This window comes from Pteronotus mesoamericanus, unplaced genomic scaffold (assembly GCF_021234165.1).
Source record: "Pteronotus mesoamericanus isolate MK-2021 breed Mesoamerican mustached bat unplaced genomic scaffold, CSHL_Meso_final contig_44, whole genome shotgun sequence".
Taxonomy (NCBI): domain Eukaryota; kingdom Metazoa; phylum Chordata; class Mammalia; order Chiroptera; family Mormoopidae; genus Pteronotus; species Pteronotus mesoamericanus.
Genome location: NW_026555166.1, coordinates 6,682,839 through 6,702,309, shown reverse-complemented (window position 1 = coordinate 6,702,309; position 19,471 = coordinate 6,682,839). Strand labels below are relative to the sequence as shown.

Here is a 19,471-nt window from a genome sequence, read left to right as displayed (position 1 = left end):
CCTGTACCCAGAGATCAAGGGGCGTGGCTGCCACTGCAACTTTTGCGTTGGCCTTTTAAATGTCTCTTTGCATCCTCAGCCACCTGTCTCTGGCAGAGAGCGCCCCTAAGCTTTTCGGGGTTGCGTTTTGTCTGTATTTTCTTGGTTTTAGCTGCTGTAGTTTAGGAGTCCCTGTTTATGATTCAGACCCCGTTCTTCTCGGGGGAAGCTAACTGGCCGTTTCAATGTCCCTCTGGTGCCAGTGCCCGTGGGCACCCAGCCGACCCTCTTGAGCCTCCACCGCACTTCTCACCCGGTGGAGATGTGTGAGAGTCAAATCCACTGTCCGCGGCACCAAGGCTCCTCTCCCACTATCACTCCACTGCTTTCCAGGTGATTACTCACTATTTAGTTGCAATTCCAGTTTGGTCTTGGGAGGAGGTCAGTGCGACTCCCATTCACTCCTCCGCCATCTTCTCTCCCCCCAGGCGTTATATGTTAATAATTTTAATACAACGGGAAGATAACAATGATACACATATATTCATCTAATGACAGATAATCAAAATATATGAAGCAAAAGTTGACAGAATTAAAGGGAGAAGTAGTTCTACAATAATAGTTGGAGACTAATAGCCCACCCTCAAAAGTAGATAACAACCAGACAGAGAAAATAAGGAAATGGAGGACTTGATCAACACAATAATCAGCTAGATCTAATAGACATATAGAGAATTTCTACCTCCAAACAACGAAATGCGCATTCTTCTCAAATGCACATGAGACATTTTCCAGAATAGACCAAAATATTAGGCCAGAAATCAAGTCTCAAGCATTTTTAAATAATAGGTATATAAAGTGTCTTCTCTGCCCATACAATGGTTTGTTAGAAATCAATAGCAGAACACTGGAAATTTCACAAGTATGTAGATACTAAACACTGTTAAACAACAAAAAAATCACAAGGGGAATTAGAACATACTTAGAGATGAGTGAAACCCACAACACAATATCCCAATCAAAATTGATGGGATGCAGCAAAAACAGTGCTCAGAGTGAAATTACAGCTATAGCTGTAAAAAACACATTGAAAAAGAAGATCTAAAAGCAACAACCTAAATTTTACAACTTAAGAATTAGAAAAAGAAGAGCAAACTCAACCTAAAGCTAGGAGAAGGAAGAAAATAATGCAGATTAGAGCAGAGATAAACAAAATAGAGAATAGAAGAACAGTTAGTGAGTTCTTCAAAAAGATCAAGAAAAAATCGATGAACCTTTAGCTAGATTAAGACTCAAATTCTTAAAATCAAATGAAAAAGGGAGCATTACTAATGATTCTACTGAAATAAAAAATACGATAAGAAAGTACTGTTAACAATTGTATTTCACACCAGCAGATTGGATAACCTAGATGAAATAAACGAATTCCTAGAAACACAAAATCTATGAAGGCTGAAACATGAAGGGAAAAAAAGAACAACTAAATAGATTAGTCATCAAAACTTTCCTGACGAAGAAAAGCTCTAGACCTGATGTATTCACTGATGATTTCTACCAAACATTTAAAAAACTAACAGCAATTCTTCTCAAACTTTTACCAAAAAGAAAAAGAAAAGAAGGGGCCACTGGAACAGAATGGATGCATTTTGCCTGTGAGGAGGCCAGATTGGGAGGGCCAGAGATAGAATGATATGGCCCAAATGTGTGTGTTTCTTCTAAATTTTCTATGTTGAAGCCCTAATCCCAATGTTAGTAGTAGTTGGAGGTGAGATCTTTAGGAGGTAATTAGTTTATAAGGGTGTAGCCCTCATTAATGGGACTAGTTTCTTGATAAGAGACAGAAGGTGATCTCTCTCTGGCCATGTGAGGATCCAGCAGGAAGCCTTCTATTTGCAAACCAAGAAATTGTTTTTCACAGGAAACAAGTTGGTTTTGGGCACCTTGATCTTGAACTTCCCAGCCTCCAGAACTATGAGAAATAAATTCACGTTTAAGCCACCCAGTCCATGGAGAAATAAGCATACACAAAAGATTTGAAAGCAAGGCCTCAAAGAGACACTTTTCATTCAAGTTCATAACAGTATTATCATATTAACTAAGGTGTTCACTTTGGCAGCACATATACACAGTAGCTAAGGGTTGAAAGCAACCCAAGTGTTCATTGATAGATGAATGGATAAACAGAATTTGGTATATTAATGCAGCGGAATATTATTTAGCCTTAAGGAGATTCTAATACGTGCTGCAATGTGGATGAACATTGAGGGCATTATACTAAATGAAATAAGCTGGTCACACACACAAAAATAAATATTTTATGATTCTACTTATTTAAAGTATGTAGAATAGTAAAATTCGTAATGACAGAAAGTAGAATAGTGGTTGCCAGGGGCTAGTGGAAGGAGGGAATGGGGGGTTAATTGTTAAATGGGTTTGAGTTTCAGTTTGAAACTGGAAATGGATGGTGGTGATGTGTCACCAAAGTACTAATATACTTAATATCACTGAACTGTGTACTTAAAATGGTTAAGATGGTATAAAAATAATCTTGACTGTTCAGAAAGCACATAATATAGACATATCAACACTAGTTGATGCTATTATACTTTAACTATGTTCAGGTTATCCCTTAATTTGCAGATTTTTACAAGGAATTAATGACTACAGAGCTTGTGCTCCCACATTTGTGGCAATACAACTACTGATTATTAGAGCAAGCTCTGGAATGCATTTGCAGAATTAAAGTTTTTTAGTACCAATACAAACATTGGGGGGGGGGGGAATTGCCAAAGCAGTTTTGAAATTTTGTCTTAGTGTAATAGGATTTATTTTACTCTTAAATTAATGTTGTATCTATAAATAACAAATACGCATCACATAAATTGTGTATATCCTGCTACTAGTTTTCCTTTTTAACAAATATATTTAGATCACAATAGGAACAGATTTGAGTACTAATAAACCTCCTAGTTTGCCCGTAATTTTTTGATGTTTTATGTTGTGCTTTAAATTAGATATTCAAAGAGAAGAAGAAAAAGTGAAACGGTCTGTGAAAGATGCTGCCAAGAAGGGTCAGAAAGATGTCTGTGTGGTTCTGGCCAAAGAGATGATCAGGTCAAGGAAAGCTGTAAGCAAGCTCTATGCATCCAAAGCTCACATGAACTCTGTGCTCATGGGCATGAAGAACCAGCTGGGTAAGATGGCCATTACCTTAGAGCCACCTAATTAATGCTGATGCTCTTGCTATTATCAGTACTGGTTTCCATGAATAGGAAGAACAGTCTCAGCTCTGATTTTTATTCTTTAACCATCTTAGTTTGGGTGTTAACACAAAATACACAATATTGCTGTCATTATTTTATTGTTATTTATTTTCTTTTGCTAGTGTTATTGAAGTAATGGCAAAATCTACACATAAAACTGCTTGGTTTAAAAGTTTGAATGTATTTCCTCATGTGAACAGTGTTATAGAGTGACCTGAGAGTTGAGTCATAGGTTAAATTTTACATCCAGTTGGTTTCTATTCTTACTTAACTTCTGTTAAATGAAAACGTCCTAATTCAGAATTACAGTTGCTGTCAGAAATTCAGTGACTGTCAGAAATTTAGGCTGAGTATGGACTCAGAAATTATGGAGAAATTTTTCACTAAGTAGTATTTTCAACTCTATCAGATACTACATTTGGTTAGAAGACAAAATGTTTCAATTTGAAGGCTAGTGCCAAATTATTACCTAATCCATTATTTGGTTGTATTTGGCTGTGAAGTTACTTTTAATTTAACACTTGGATGTGGTTTTTAAATATGCGTAATAATGAATATATTATCAGTTTCTTTCTCCAGATACTGAAGAAAATAACATTTGATTGGGAAAGAGTAAAAATATGACAAACTGTATCACATCTTCTTAACTTTTAAAAACTGATTTCAACCCTAGAGTAATGTATTTAGGTTCTTTAAATACTGGATATATATCACTTAGCTATAAGCCTTTTGAGCAAGCCAAGTATTCAGTACCATGAAGAAATAGTTTAATCTTATCTGTCATTTTGAAAGCTCAAGTAAATACTCTGACCTTTTATATCCAGCTTTGAAAGTTTCTTGTTTATTCCCTATTTTTTTATTTCCTATTTTTTGTGCAACATGCTGAAAAGATGCATGTTCAGTTGACCATGAGAAACTTATTTTAAAATTTTTCACAATTTCTTTACTGAGTCAACATCAGAAAACATTGCTTATTCTGCCTTTTTTCCCCTACATGAATAAATCACTGTATGCACAGTTTCTTTTTGCCTCCAATTGCAGAGATAAAAGTACACAGGATAATACAGTAGATGCTTATGTACTTATCACCCAGAACCAATACAATTTGATATTTTGTAATATTTACCTCAGTTTTTATAGTATAAAAGAAATAAAACATTATTACTAAACTTGAAGCTCCTTTAATACGTTTTCCCAGTTCCATCCCCTTCTCTCTCAATCTCCCCAGAGGAAACCAGTATCATGAATCTTAAAATTTGTATAAATGGTATTATAATATACATGCTGTTCTGTGTCTTTTTCCCATTCATCATTGTATTTTTAAAATACACTCATAATGATAAATATAATTTAACTAGTGGATGGTGTTCTGTCACATGGATGTATCATTTTATTTTTCTTTCACCTGTTGATGAGCATTTTCATGTTTTGCTATTACTAACAGTGCTGCTGTGAATGTCTGCTCATTCTTGCACATGTGTGATGGTTTCTTCTGGGCAGTTATACACTCAGAAGTAGAATGGCTGGATTTAAATTATTCTAGAATTCTAAACTTGCTCTCCAAAGAAGTTTTACTAATTTGTACTTCCACCAACAGCAGATGAGAATTCATTTTTCCTTATCTTTTGATATTGTCAGACTTCTTAAGTTTTGAGAAATGTTAATCATGTTTTAACATTTCTGTAGAAGCTAGTGAACTTGATCACTCTCTTCTGTTCACCTTTTCTTCCTGTGTACTGGCTCCAAAAAACTTTTCAAGCAATTACAGCTCACAAATAATCATTAATTTACATGAAAAAAAATCTTTTCTCCCATAGCAGTACTTTCAGTAGAAAACCTAACAGAAGCTCTCTATGTACTGCACATTAAGTCAAGAGCCTGTTACCCTTTAAATATTCCTTTGTAACAATATATAATGTTTCAAATATATATTATTTTGTGGCTTTATCACAGCTAAAAAGTAAAATACTTGCTCTTGATCTTTAAATGTCAGGAAAGAAGGGGAAGAGCCTAGTAAAAGAACAAGAATAATGACCCATGAACATGGAAACAGGGTGGGGATTGACTGTGGGAGCTGAGGGGTGGGCGGGGCAGGGGAGAGCAATGGGGGAAAATTAGGACAACTGTAATAGAACAAAAATTAAAAAAAAAGAAAAAGTGCAGTAAGGCTCCCTGTTCCAGATCCTCTGCTCTTTTCCATCTCCACTTGTGATCTCATCTAGCTTCCTGCCTTTAAATGCCACTGATTTTTGAATTTTTATCTAAAGTCCTGACTTTATCACTTAAGTGTACAGTCGGCATTTCTACTCATATCTTAATGGGTACGTCAAAATTAATGTACCCACAGAAAAACCTTGGCTGGTCTTGTTACAGGTGGGCACAGGTAGCCAGGTTCTTGGTGATCGCAGACAAAAAATTGAACCAAACACACAGTTTATAGAGAAACAGAGAGAGAGCAGATATATTAAGCCACACAGAACATGGGAGCAGGCCAACTCTGAGAGGAGCAGAGAAGAGCAGAGCAGAGCTGAGCACAGCCTAACAGCCTTGACCTCAGGGGCTAGAGGGCTTTTATTCCTTTAGGGTGGGTCTCCCATGATTTCCTTTATTGGCTACTGGGAAGGGGGTCCTACAGTGCTAATTTATTATAATGATATTATAATGAAGCAGGGGTCAGGTAGCATGTTCTGCACAGGTGCACTCCTGATTCACTAGGGATTCAGTACTTTTCCAGACAGCATCCATGTTCTTTATCTTAGCCCTGGGGCACCCCTGGAGTTTTCGCCTTCCTGACTATCCTGCCTCAGTATTACTTCATATGCATCCCCAACTGCTCCCTGTAGTTTCCTCTGGGAAGCAAAGGCAGCATATAATTTCAGTAAATGTTCCACATGGATTTCTAAAAGACAAGGGTTCTAGCCCTTCCGTTCTTTGGTCTTTCAGTTTGATTGTTTAATTTGTTAGCTTTCCTATTTTCTGTTTTGGAGACTAATAATAGTACCTTCCTCATAGAGTAGTTGTGAGGCTTAATTCAGTGCCTGGCACATGGTAATTGCTATACATTGTAGGTTCTAAATATTATCATCACTGTCATCATCAATTTAGTCTTTGTTTCCTACTTTCTGAGAAATTCCTCAACTTTATATACATTTGTTCTCTTGAATTCTTTTTTTTTTAATTTATATATTTTTTCAAATACATTTGTTTATGCCTTACCCCCACCACTTTCCCTTGCCCCCTCCCCCCTCTCACTCCCTCAATCCTTCCCCTTTGGTTTTGTCCATGAGTCCTTGCTATATGTTCCTTGACTTTCCTCTTCCCTTCATTTTCCCCCACCCACTCCTCCCTCCTTCTCTCTTGTCTCTGTTGGTTTCTTTTTTCTTTCAGTGTTGCTGGTCTTATTTTCCTTGCATCTTTGTATTGTTGGTTAGGTTCCGCTTATAGGTGATATCATACAGTATTTGTCTTTCGCCCCCTGGCTTATTTTGCTTAGCATAATGCTCTCTAGTTCCATCCATGCTGTTGCTAAGTGTAGTAGTTCTTTTTTTCTTTCTGCTGTGTAGTATTCCATTGTGTAAATGTACCATAACTTTTTGATCCAATTATCTACTGATGGGCGTTTAGGTTGCTTCCAACACTTGGCTATTGTAAATTGTGCTGCTATGAACATTGGGGTGCATAGGTTGTTTTGTATTGGCTTTTTGGTGTTCTTAGGGTATAGTCCCAGCAGGGGAATCACTGGATCAAAAGGCAGTTCCATTTTCAGCTTTTTGAGGAAATTCCACACTGCTTTCCACAATGGCTGCACTGGTCTGCATTCCCACCAACAGTGTACTAGGGTTCCCTTTTCTCCACAGCCTCGCCAGCACCTGTTGTTTGTTGATCTGTTTATGATGGCCATTCTGACCGGTGTGAGGTGTTACCTCATGGTGGTTTTGATCTGCATTTCTCTGATGGCTACTGATACCGAGCATCCTTTCAAATGCCTCTGGGCCCTCTGTATCTCCTCCTCGGAAAAGCATCTGCCCAGGTCCTTTGCCCATTTTTTGATTGGATTGTTTGTCTTCTTGGAGTGGAGTTGAGTGAGTTCTTTATATACTTTGGAGATCAAACCTCTATCTGATGTATCATTAGAGAATATATTTTCCCATACGGTTGGTTCCCTTTTCATTTTGCTGATGTTTTCTTTTGCCGTGCGGAAGCTTCTTATTTTGATGAGGTCCCACTTGTTTATTCTTTCCTTTATGTCCCTTGATTTAGGAGACATATTGGTGAAAAAATTGCTACGTGGGATATCTGAGAGCTTCCTGCGAATGTTCTCCTCTAGGACTTTGATGGTGTTGTGACTTATATTTAAGTCTTTTATCCACCTTGAGTCTATTTTTGTGTATGGCGTCAGCGGATGATCCAATTTCAATTTTTTGCATGTAGCCGTCCAGCTCCCCCAACAGCATTTGTTGAAGAGGCTATTATTGCTCCATTTTATGCTTCTGCCCGCTTTGGCAAATATTAGTTGCCCATATAGACCTGGGCTTATTTCTGGGCTTTCTGTTCTGTTCCACTGGTCTATGGGTCTGTTCTTGTGCCAGTACCAGATTGTTTTGAGTATAGTGGCTTTGTAGTAGAGTTTGATGTCCGGTATTGTGATCCCTGCTACTTTGTTTTTCTTTCTCAAAAGTGCTGTAGCTATTTGGGGTCGTTTATGATTCCATATAAATTTTTGAAATGTCTGTTCTATTTCTGTGAAATACGTCATTGGTATCTTAATAGGGATTGCGTTGAACCTATGAATTGCTTTGGGTAGTATGGACATTTTGATGATAATAATTCTTCCAATCCATGAGCACGGTATATGCTTCCATTTATTTGTGTCTTCCTTAATTTCTTTCTTCAATGTTGTATAGTTTTCTGCATACAGGTCTTTTACTTCCTTGGTTAAATTTATGCCTAGGTACTTTATTTTTCTTCTTGCTATATCGAATGGTATTTTTTTTTCTGATTTCTTCTTCTATTTTATTGCTGGTGTACAGAAATGCCTTTGATTTCTGAATGTTGACTTTGTATCCTGCTGTTTTGCCAAATTCACTTATTAGGTTGAGGAGGTTTTTGGTGGCCTCTAAAGGATTTTCTATGTACACTATCATGTCATCTGCAAACAATGATAGTTTTACTTCCTCCTTTCCTATTTGGATGCCTTTTATTTCTTTTTCTTGTCTGACTGCTGTGGCTAGGACTTCCAATACTACGTTGAAGAGAAGTGGTGAAAGCGGACATTCTTGTCATGTTCCCGATCTTAGTGGGAAAGCTTTGAGTTTTTGCCCGTTGAGTATAATGTTGTCTGTAGGTTTTTCACATATGGCCTTTATTACATTGAGGAATGCCCCATTTATTCCCATTTCTCTGAGTTTTTTGATCATAAATGTGTGCTGTACCTTATTGAATGCTTTTTCTGCATCTATCCAGATGATCATGTGGTTTTTGTCTTGTCTTTTATTTATGTGATATATCACGTTTACTGATTTGCGTATATTGAACCATCCCTGCATGCCTGGGATGAATCCCACTTGATTGTGGTGGATAATCTTTTTAATGTTGCTGGATGCGGTTTGCCAATATTTTGTTGAGGATTTTAGCATCTATGTTCATCAGCGATATTGGCCTGTAGTTTTCTTTCTTTGTAGGGTCCTTATCTGGTTTTGGGATCAGGGTGATGCTTGCCTCATAGAAAGAGTCTGGGAGTCTTCTCTCGTCTTGGATTTTTTGGAATAGTCTGAGAAGGACAGGGGTTAGCTCTTCCTTAAATGTTGTGTAAAATTCTCCTGTGAAACCGTCCAGCCCAGGGCTTTTGTGTGCCGGGAGTTTCTTGATGACTGCTTCAATTTCCCCAGCTGTTATCGGTCTGTTCAAGCTTTCCGTTTCTTCCTCCTTCAGTGTTGGAAGATTTTACTTTTCTAAAAATTTGTCCATTTCATCAAGATTTTCAAATTTCTTGGCATGTAATTGTTCCTAGTAGTTTCTGACGATCCTTTGTATTTCTGTGGTATCAGTTGTTATTTCTCCTCTTTCATTTCTGATATCATTAATTTGGGTCCTCTCCCTTTTTTTCTTGATGAGTCTGCTTAAAGGCTTGTCAATTTTATTTATCTTTTCAAAGAACCAGCTTCTGGATTGGTTGATCCTTTGAATTGTTCTTTTCATCCCTATCTCATTCAGTTCTGCTCTAATCTTGACTGTTTCCTTCCTTCTACTTGCTCTGGGATTGATTTGTTGTTGTTTCTCCAGTTCTTGAAGTTGTAGGGTTAGGTCATTTATTTGAAATGTTTCTATCTTTTTAGGTAAGCCTGTATTGCTACGAACTTCCCTCTCAGGACCGCCTTTGCTGTGTCCCATAGGTTTTGGACTGTTGTCTGTTCATTTTCATTTCTTTCCAGAAATTTCTTGATTTCTCTTATCTCATTATTGACCCATTCATTGTTTAATAGTCTACTGTTCAGTCTCCATGAGTTTGAAAGTTTTTGAAGTTTCTCTTTGAGGTTGATTTCCAGTTTCAATCCCTTGTGGTCCGAGAAAAAGTTTGGTATTATTTCAGTTTTCCTGAATTTGCTGAGGTTTGCTTTGTGTCCCATCATGTGGTCTATCATTGAAAAACTTCCACATGCATTTGAAAAGAATGTGTATTTTTCTTCTTTGGGATGTAAGGTTCTACATATGTCAGTTAAGTCTATTTGATTCAGTGTGTCATTCAGCTCCACAATATCCTTATTGATGTTTTGTTTGCAAGATCTGTCCATTTTTGACAGTGGGGTGTTAAAATCCCCTACTATCAGTGTATTGCTGTCTATATCTTTTTTGAAGTTGTCCAAGATTTCCCTTATATATTTGGGTGCTCCTGTGTTGGGTGCATGTAAGTTTACAAAGTTTATGTCTTTTGATAGAGTCTTCCTTTAAGTATTATAGAGTGTCCTTCTGGGTCTTTTTTTATGGCCTTTGTTTTGAAATATATTTTGTCTGATATAAGTATTGCAACCGCTGTTTTCTTCTTTTGCCCATTTGCTTGGAATATTTTTTTCCATCCCTTTACTTTCAACCTGTATAGGTCTTTTTCTGTTCTGAGGTGGGTCTCTTGTAGGCAGCATATGTGTGGGTCATGTTTTCTTATCCATTCAGCTATCCCGTGTCTTTTGATTGGGGCAGTTAGTCTATGTACATTGAGAGTTATTACTGATAGAAACTAACTCATCTTTTCTCTTTGTACCTGTGTTTTTCTCTTTCTCACTCTTTTCCTTCATCTTCTTAAACCAATTCCTTTAGCATATCTTGGAGTGCTGGTTTGGTAGAGATGTATTCTTTTAGCATTCTTTTGTCTGGGAAACTCCATTTTTCTCCTTTTATTTTAATTGAGAGCCTTGCTGGGTAGAGCAGCCTTGGTTGTAGGCCCTTGCTCTTTCCATTACTTGGAGTATTTGTTGCCATTCCCTTCTGGCTTGTAGTTTCTGTTGAGTAGTCAGCTCCTAGCTGTATCAGGGCTTCCTTGTATGTTACTTTCTCCTTCTCCCTTGCTGCCTTTAGGATTCTCTCTTTGTCTTTGACATTTGCCATTTTAATGATGATGTGTCTTGGAGTGGGCCTCCTTGGGTCCCTCTTGAATGGGACCATCTCTTCCTCCTGGATCCATGAGACCTTTTCTCTCCTCAAATTGGGGAAATTTTCCACCATTACTTTTTCAAAGAGGTTCTCTATCCCTTCTCCTCCTTCTTCTCCTTCTGGTATCCCTATTATGTGGATATTATTGCGTTTCAGGTTGTCCTGCATTTCCCTAAATGCCTCTTCATTCTTTTTGAGTCTTTTTTCCATTTCTTATTCTTTCTGGGAGCTTTTTTCTACCTTATCCTCCGTCTCATTGATTCTGTCCTCAGCTTCATCTAGCCTGCTTTGGATTCCTTCTACTGTGTTCTTCAATTCAGAAATGGTATTCTTCATATCCTCTTGTGTCTTCTTGATAGTTTCTATGTCCTTTTCCAGGCTGATATAGTTTGCTGTAAGATCCTGGTAGTTTCTCTGCAGTTTCTCGTAGTTATCTTTGAGGTGGCTGAGCTCATTGAGCTTCCTTAGAGCCATTGTTTTGAATTCAGTATCTGATAGTTCCCTTGCCTCTATTTCATTTAGCTCTCTCTGTGGGGAGTCCCCTTTTCCACTCATTTGGGGGGAACTTCTTTTTCTTCCCATTTTTGTGAGAGTCTATTATTTATTTATTTATTTATTTAATTTTGGTTCTTCAGTTGATCCATATAGATTTCCTGACTGTGTGGGTTAAACCTCTATGGTAGTAGGTGGGTCTTTTATTTATTTATTTATTTTTTCTTTACTTTTCTTTCGGGGCCTGCCTCTTTATGATGTCAGTTGTTGACCCTATATGACCTTGGGTCATTTGAGCCTTCCAGGAATCTACTGTCTGTGTCTGTCTCCTGCTTTGGGCAGCTCTTTGATCCCTTCAGCCAGGGATCCACTATTTCTGTGGATCATTCTGCACTCTCACACTGGCTCCTTGAGCACGCTACCCGGCCCAGCAGGATCCCCTGCCCGCCTAGGCGCACAAGTTTGCCCCAGTGGGGAGGCGGTGGGGCTTATTCGCCCGACCTTGCACACTTGCCTGTTGCCTACGCCTGGTGGGCACCCCCACACTGGTCAGTTTAGGGTCTTCTATTGTGTGCTTTCCCCGCTTTTGGCTCTTCAAGGGCATGATCTGCCCGTGCAAAATGGAGACTAGGGAAATGGGAAGAAGTCAGCCCTGGGACTCTCCGGTTAATCCTGTCTCCAGTCTCTCCTTCAGGGTCTCTGGGCAGCTCTCTGACCCCTTTGGCTAGGGATCTACTTCATCTGCAGACTGTAATTGCGAGCCTTCTGGCCCCCATGCCCGCTTCTGCCTCTTCGGAGCGCAGCCTGCCTGCACAAATGGGGACTACGGAATGGGGAGAGACTGCTCTGGGGATCTCAGATAATCCTCCAGTTCTTTCCACAACCCCTCCGTCTCCAGTCTCTCCTCAAGTGTCTCTATGCAGCTGTGTGTCCCCTTTGGCCAGGGATCCTCTATTTCTTCCAGCCAGTCTGCCCTCAGCCCCTAGGCCCACATGCCCACAAGCTGTGTGCAGAGCGCACAAAAGGCAGGTTAATTGATTCTCTTATGCCTGGGCGAGGTGGTAGCTGCAGAGTGGGAGGTGAGTTATGACTGGGGCTCCGCTGGCCACGGTCTCAATTCTCTTCACAAAGTTTTTCTTGCCAATCTTTCCTCAGGCACCAGCCCACTCCCCTGCTGCCTCTACCCAGAGATCAAGGAAGGCGGTTGCCACCGCAAATTTTTGCGTTGGCCCTTTAAATGTCTCTTTGCATCTCCAGCCACCTGTCTCTGGCAGAGAGCACCCCTAAGCTTTTCGGGATTGCATTTTTGTCTGTGCATTTTCCTAATTTCAGCTGCTGTAGTCTAGGGGTCCCTGTTCTTTAGGGGGACCCAACTGGCCGTTTCAATGTCCCTCTGGTGCTGGTGCCCGTGGGCGCCCAGCCCACCCTCTCGAGCCTCCACCGCACTTCTCACCCCTTGGGATATGTGAGAGTTGAATCCACTGTCTGTCCACAGCTCCAAGACTCCTCTCCCTCTATTGTTCCATTGTTTTCCAGGTGATTTCTCCACTATTTAGTTGCAATTCCAGTTTGGTCTTGGGAGGAGGTCAGCGTGACTCCCATTCACTCCTCTGCCATCTTAAAAACCTGTTCTCTTGAATTCTTTATTTTGGCTATCTTAATTTTTATTTTCAGGAAAGAGTTCTCTGTTAGTTCCTTAAAAAAAAAAATCCTATTCTTATTTCATGAATGTAGTATTGTCCCTTATTGATAGTCTTCTTTTTGAATTTTTTTCTTCCTTGCATTGGTTCTCAGAGCTCTGTCTCCCCACCATCTCCTTCTTCCCTACCCGCCTCTTCTTTCTTAAGAAAGAAAGAGAGAAAGGAGGGGGAGAAAGGGGGGAGAATGGGAGAGGCTAGATTAAGTGTAGGCTCCATAAGAACCTTCTACAGTCTCCTCAGCAAATAGACTAAGCTACAAAGAGCAAAATGCTACTACATTTAATAAATACATTTCTTTTAGCCCCTGTTATGTGCCATATACATTGCTGGGCACTGGAGATAAAATAATAAACATTACATTACAGGCATAGTCGTTGCCCTCTAGGTGTGGGGTAAAAAGCAAATAATTTGATAAATTTAATAAAAATAAAAATAAATAAATGTATATTTATAATTGTGAATTGTGATATATCAACACTAGGAGACTGTAAAAGGGAAATGCAGTCAAAGATGCCTCCTTATAGGTGAGGATGAAATCTGAAGGAGGATGAGCAATTAAGTGTATGTGTTGGGGAGGATATGCCAAGTAGAACGCCAGCATGTGTAATGGCCGTGGGGCCATAAAGAGCAGTGCACTCCAAACACCGAAGGCCTGGGAGGTTGGGTGCCCCAGCTCTCAGGTTGATGGCCAATGAGGATGAGCAGGGGAGTGAAGAAGACAGTTTTTACAGCTGTTAAAAGCATGGGTTCTTCGAAACAAGTCTAGTTGAGATGTGCTGTGTCAATGGTACAGATAAAACACAGTGGGAGTTCAGAGGAAAAGTATCTGGGGGAGAATCAGGGAGGCAATTGAGTAGAGGAACTAGGGTGCACAAAAGCTCAGGTGAATATTTCAAGCTGTGTTCAGCCAACAGCACTTGATTCAGTGTGACAAAAATGCATGAAGGGGAGCAGTGGGAAGTGAAGTCGAAAAGGTAATTTGGAGCCAGAGTTTGGAGAGTTAAGCTGAGGAGTTGTAACTTCATTTCATAGGCATTGGAGAGCCTTGGCCCATGGTAAGCGCAGACTGCAGATGCAGGGACGAACTGATGCAGCAAGATGGGGGGCAGTGGGACCTGGGAGGTAATGGGTAGGGCCTGGATAGGTCAGTCTAATGGGATGGCGTGAAAGAGAGGACAAGAGGAAGAACTGTTCTGGATGCGGAGTAACTGGGACTTGGCAAAGGTATAAACAAGCTTGAGATGCTTCACACCTTTGAACATGGAAAGACTACAGAGCCATTAAAAGACTGGAAGCCTAGGAAGAGAAACAGACCTAAGAGAGAAAGGAGATTTTATTTGGGGCTGTCCAGATCCACTGAACGAGGATCACCTGGCTTCCCTAGCACCAAAGACAGTCTGGTTGGGAGAAACCGCCAGGGAGGGTTGTTGAGAGGGTTTAAGGAAAGGGGTGGAGGGTGGGGAAAAAAAAAAAAGAGAGAGGGTTTATAGTAGGGTGTTGCTCTTTGGCAAGTTAAATACAATAGAGAAAGTAACTGAGGATAGAGCCTGGCACAGGTAAGAGGGAGGAGTGTACATTTAGAAAGTGAGAAAAAGGAAAGATAGAAATAGTGTCATAAGTTACTGAGAGGTCTTGCTTTGGATGTGCCTTGTCCCACTCTCCATCCCCTACCTGTTGGTGCTTTGAAAAACCACCATTTAATGCAGTAATTTTTTTTTCCCTTAATATGTTCCTCTATTAAAATGCAGGTATCTCTGGGCGGGGTAATATATTAAGTCTTGTCAGCTATTAATACATTATCATGATTAGATGCTTTCCACATGATAGCTTTCTGACAGCAGCATCTCACAGAAAAGAGGTGATGAGTATGTTTTGATCAAGGGGATAAAGTTAAGAGAAAGATTCAAAGGTGGGACAGGAAATAAAATTACCCTATAACCTAACAATTCCACTTCTGGGTATATACTGAGAAGAATTGCAAGCACGGATTGAAACAGATATTCCCTAGCAGCATATTCACAATGGACAAAAGGTAAAGGCAACTCAAGTGTCCACTGAAGGATGGATGGATAAACAAAATGTGGTATGTATACACAATGGAATATTATTAGTTCACCTAAAAAGGAAGGAAAATCTGATGCATGTTACAAATGGATGAATCTTGAAGGGATTATACTAAGCGAAATACAACTGTCACAAAAGGACAAATACTGTATGATTCCAACTCCTATGAGGTACCTAAAATAGTCAAATTCATAAAGGCAGAAAGTAGAATGGTGATATCAGGAGTTGGGAGGAGAGGGAAATAAGAAATCAAGAGTTAATTGTACAGAATTTCAGTTTGGGAAATTTGAGAAAAGTTCTGGAGATAGATAGTGATGGTGGATGCACAACAATGTGAATGTACTTAATGCCACTGAATAGTACATTTAAAACTGGTTAAAACATTAAATTTTATGTTACACATGTGTTGCCACAATTTAAAAAAAGGAAGGGCAGGCCCGGATGCTCAGCCATGGTGGGGTCCTGGCAGCAGGGATAGAATAGGAGCTCTAATAGGAGACTTGAGCGAGGGTGACAAAGAGTCTAGGGGGACAAGAGGCAGTCAGGGGAGGCCAGGCTAGGGCAGTCCCTCTCCCTGGGCACCTTATTGTGGTTTCCTCCTTTGGCTTCGTTTCTGTGTTTCATTTTGTGCTTTGACTGGAATACTTGACAGTGAATTTACAAAGTATGGATATTTGAGGTGAAACATCACTGTGGTGAAAATTAAACTAATTTGTTGAATGAAAATTTTTATAATTTTTTAGTATTTTTAACTCAAAAGTTATGTAGGCTTACTGTAATTTTCATTCTGGTTGTAGTAGCTCTTCTAGCTTAGGTCAGTGATTCCCAATCAGCAGCAGTTTTGCTCTTAGGGGGCATTTGGCAGATTCGGAGACATTTTTGGTTGTCAGAATTGGGGAAGGAGGAATGTTGTTATCAGCATCTAGTGGGGAAAAGCCAGGGATGCTGCTAAACACCCGAGAATACATAAAATAGCCACCTAAAACAAACAAATATACAAAATAAAAAGTAAATGTTCACCAGTTCCCCTGTCTTGGTTTCAGCCCTCTTATCCACCTGCAGTTCTGCAGTTTGCTTTTTTCAGTCTAACAGTATGTATATATGTTTATACACACACACATATATATACATACATACATTTACAGTATTTAGTACGCAGGTCTACAACTCCGAGCCCTTAAATAAACAAATAGGAACAGACTTTTCCCTTTATTTGGCATTCAGCATTTAACTGTCATCTAGCATATGAAAGGTTAAAATTCATTTTTTAAGGCTGGTTGAGCAATAATATTCTAAATAAATATATATCTGTATTATTAATTGTCCATAGTAGTGTTTATTCAGTAGTTTTGTTTTCCTTCAAAACTTTTACAAATACAAATTTTATAGTGCATAATTGTCTTTTCCAAATGAAATATTTTCCCTTGCACAAAATACAGCATTGAAATTTTTTTAAAGGGTGAGAAACATCCACCCCCTCTAACAAATTGATTGTTCACATTTGTTTCATATTCAATTTAGTTGTTATTCATACAAATACTTATTTTGCTCAGTTGTAAATACAATGTAAGAATACACAATTGGCATTTAATTAAGAGTGACACAAGACAGTCATTCCTCTAGAATTTTAAAGTCCTATTCTTGTAGCAAGCTAGATCATCAGGAAGCTGCATTTTCACACCACCCCCACCCCCGCCGGCCCTGCCTTACTTAGCTTTGCTGCACAGAAATCCCTTTACTGAGCTACATTTTCATAGTATTCCTTTGCTTTTTTTTTAATGGATAAGAAATAGCTGTAATTAAGAATAGTTCTGTAACTTCTATGCAGCTACTAGTACAGTCAGTAAAGATAGTGGTAAGACACTTAGTGCTGGAAAAAAATTATCTTTCCCAGTGAAACAGTATGATACTAGCAGTGAGTGTCCTACAGCCCAAAACATAATTAACCTTTGTGTTATAGCTGTTGAGATGATAAATTTAATCCCAGTTGCAATAGCTGTTCCAGCCTAGACCAATGCAGTTTTGTTCTTCAGATGATGTTTGGCAGTGTTTGGAGACATTTTTGATTGTCAAGACTGAGGTAAGGGAGATGTTGCCATTGGCATCTCATGAGTAGAAGCTAAGGATGCTTCTAAACATCCTAGAACACATGAAATGGCCACCTACAACAAAGAGTTACCCAGCCCAAACCATCAATATTAGCATTGTTGAGAAACTTGGGCCTGCATTTATAGCTTCAATTTTTGAGCTTTTGTGTAAATTGCTTCAAGTTATTTTTTTCAATTTGTAGCATATAAGTTATAGGTAAACCTGACTTTAAATTTTGAAAGTGTTCCAAATGTGCATGGTCAGTAATTCCCTTTTATGGCCATTGGCTTGGGTTCCCCATATTACAGAATGTTTATACACTGTTAATTTTTATCTTCTTTATTTATTATGTGTTGGATATTTCCTTTTATATCATTTATTGTTTAACTGTTTTTCTTTGTTTTAAGGAAAAAGTACCTTACTCTCTCTAAACATACTCACTTTTGAGGCTCAGATGTTTTTGATACCACTTCTCCAAGCTTTCACCTGTCATTATTGTGAAATGTCACTGTAAGATTCTATTATTATCTTATAATTTTATTCATTCTGTTTGTAATTGCCATATATAAGTTGGCTCTTAAAATCCAGTCAGTCTAGTTTGTGAGTCTAGTTAGGAGTCTCTGGCCCCTTGACACCAAGGAGCTGCATCTTTGCCGTTGATGCCACTTTCATTATTCATTTTAATTTTCTTATCTGATTTTTTAAAATTTAACTGTAATTCCCAAAAGAGCCTGTTATAGGTAGAGAGCTTTGGGTTTTGGTTGCTGTCTTTCATTATTGCTAGCAGATTCTTTTCAAAATATTTCTATTTATCTTTGTGTCAGTCAGTTATGAAGGGAAGTCTCTATTTAGCTTCTTTTTCTTGTTCATTTATTTTTAAAAAAGATTTTGTTTATTTATTTTTAGAGAGAGGGGAAAGGAGGGAGAAAGAGGGGGAGAGAAACATCAGTGTGTGGTTGCCTGTCATGTGCCGGCTATTGGGGACCTGGCCCGCAACCCAGGCATGTGCCCTGGCTGGGAATCACATCATCAACCCTTTGGTTTGCAGGCTGGCACTCAATGCACCAAGCCACACCAGCTGGGAATAGCTTCTTTGTTTTCATCTTTGGTTATTGTTTTTATAATATTAATAGGAGAAGTATTTTTATGTGTATAATGTCTTTTTTCCTAGCAGGCATAGGATTATAATGTTGCTTTATTTTTATATTTTTTTTCTGAGATTTTTTTAAATTAAGGCTTTTATTTTGAAATAATCATATATTAACACATACAGTTATAAGAAATAATAAAGAGGTTCTGTGTATCCTTTACCCATTTTTCCCCATTTAACATCTTGCAGAATTATAGTACAATATCACAACCAGGATATTGGCATTGATACAGTTAAGTTTCAAGGATCCCTCATGTTGCCCTTGTATAACCACACCTTTTCCCCTCCCATCCCCTCATTAATTTCTGGTAACCACTAATATGTTCTTCATTTCTATAATTTTGTCATTTCAAGAATTTTATGTAAATGGAATCATATAGTATATAAACTCTTGAGATTGACTTTTTTCACTTAGCGTAATTCTCTGAAAATTAACCCAGGTTTTTTGCATGAACCAATAGTTTGTTCCTTTTTTTATTGCTGAGTAGGTAGTCTTTGGTATGGCTGTACCACAATTTGTTTAACCATTCATATGCTGAAAGACTTCTAGGTTGTGTTCAATTATTAGCTATTATGAATAAAGCTGATATAAAAGATTACAGCTTTTTTCACGAATGTAAGTCTTCATTTTTCTGGGAAAAAAATGCCCAATAGAACAATTACTGGATTTTATGGTTGCATGTAAGAAACTTTCAAACTGTTGTCCAGAGTGTCAGTACAATTTTGAACCACCACCTGCCAGTGTATAAGTGATCCAGTTTTTCTGCATCCTTGCAACATTTGGTGGTGTCACTGTTTTTTATTTTAGGCATTCTTATGGGTATGAAAAGCTATTTGATTGTGATTTCAATCTGCATTTCCCTAATGGCTAATAAAAGGAACATTACTTGCAATACATATCTCTTTGGAGAAATGATACTTCTCTACTTTTGTTTCTGTTCAAAATTTTCCACAGTGAAATTCTAAAAGGTTAATCCTTTCATATTTATTTCTGGGTTTTAGTTTCTGAGATCAGTAGGTCTGTTCCTGTCACCAGTAAGCTGTCACCAGTCATTGTATGTCTGTAATTGTAAATATCGGGAGACCCGGTT

General features: G+C 38.6%; 1 protein-coding gene across 2 annotated transcripts in view; it reads left to right on the top strand.

The window, feature by feature from the left end:
• CHMP3 (charged multivesicular body protein 3) overlaps nucleotides 1–19,471 on the top strand; it is a 122,504-nt gene that overhangs the window by 79,625 nt on the left and 23,408 nt on the right. For both annotated transcript variants that reach the window (XM_054577688.1, XM_054577687.1), the window contains one exon: nucleotides 2,994–3,173. In XM_054577688.1, the coding sequence (XP_054433663.1) occupies nucleotides 2,994–3,173 (180 nt within the window). The remainder of the gene's footprint in view (nucleotides 1–2,993; nucleotides 3,174–19,471) is intronic.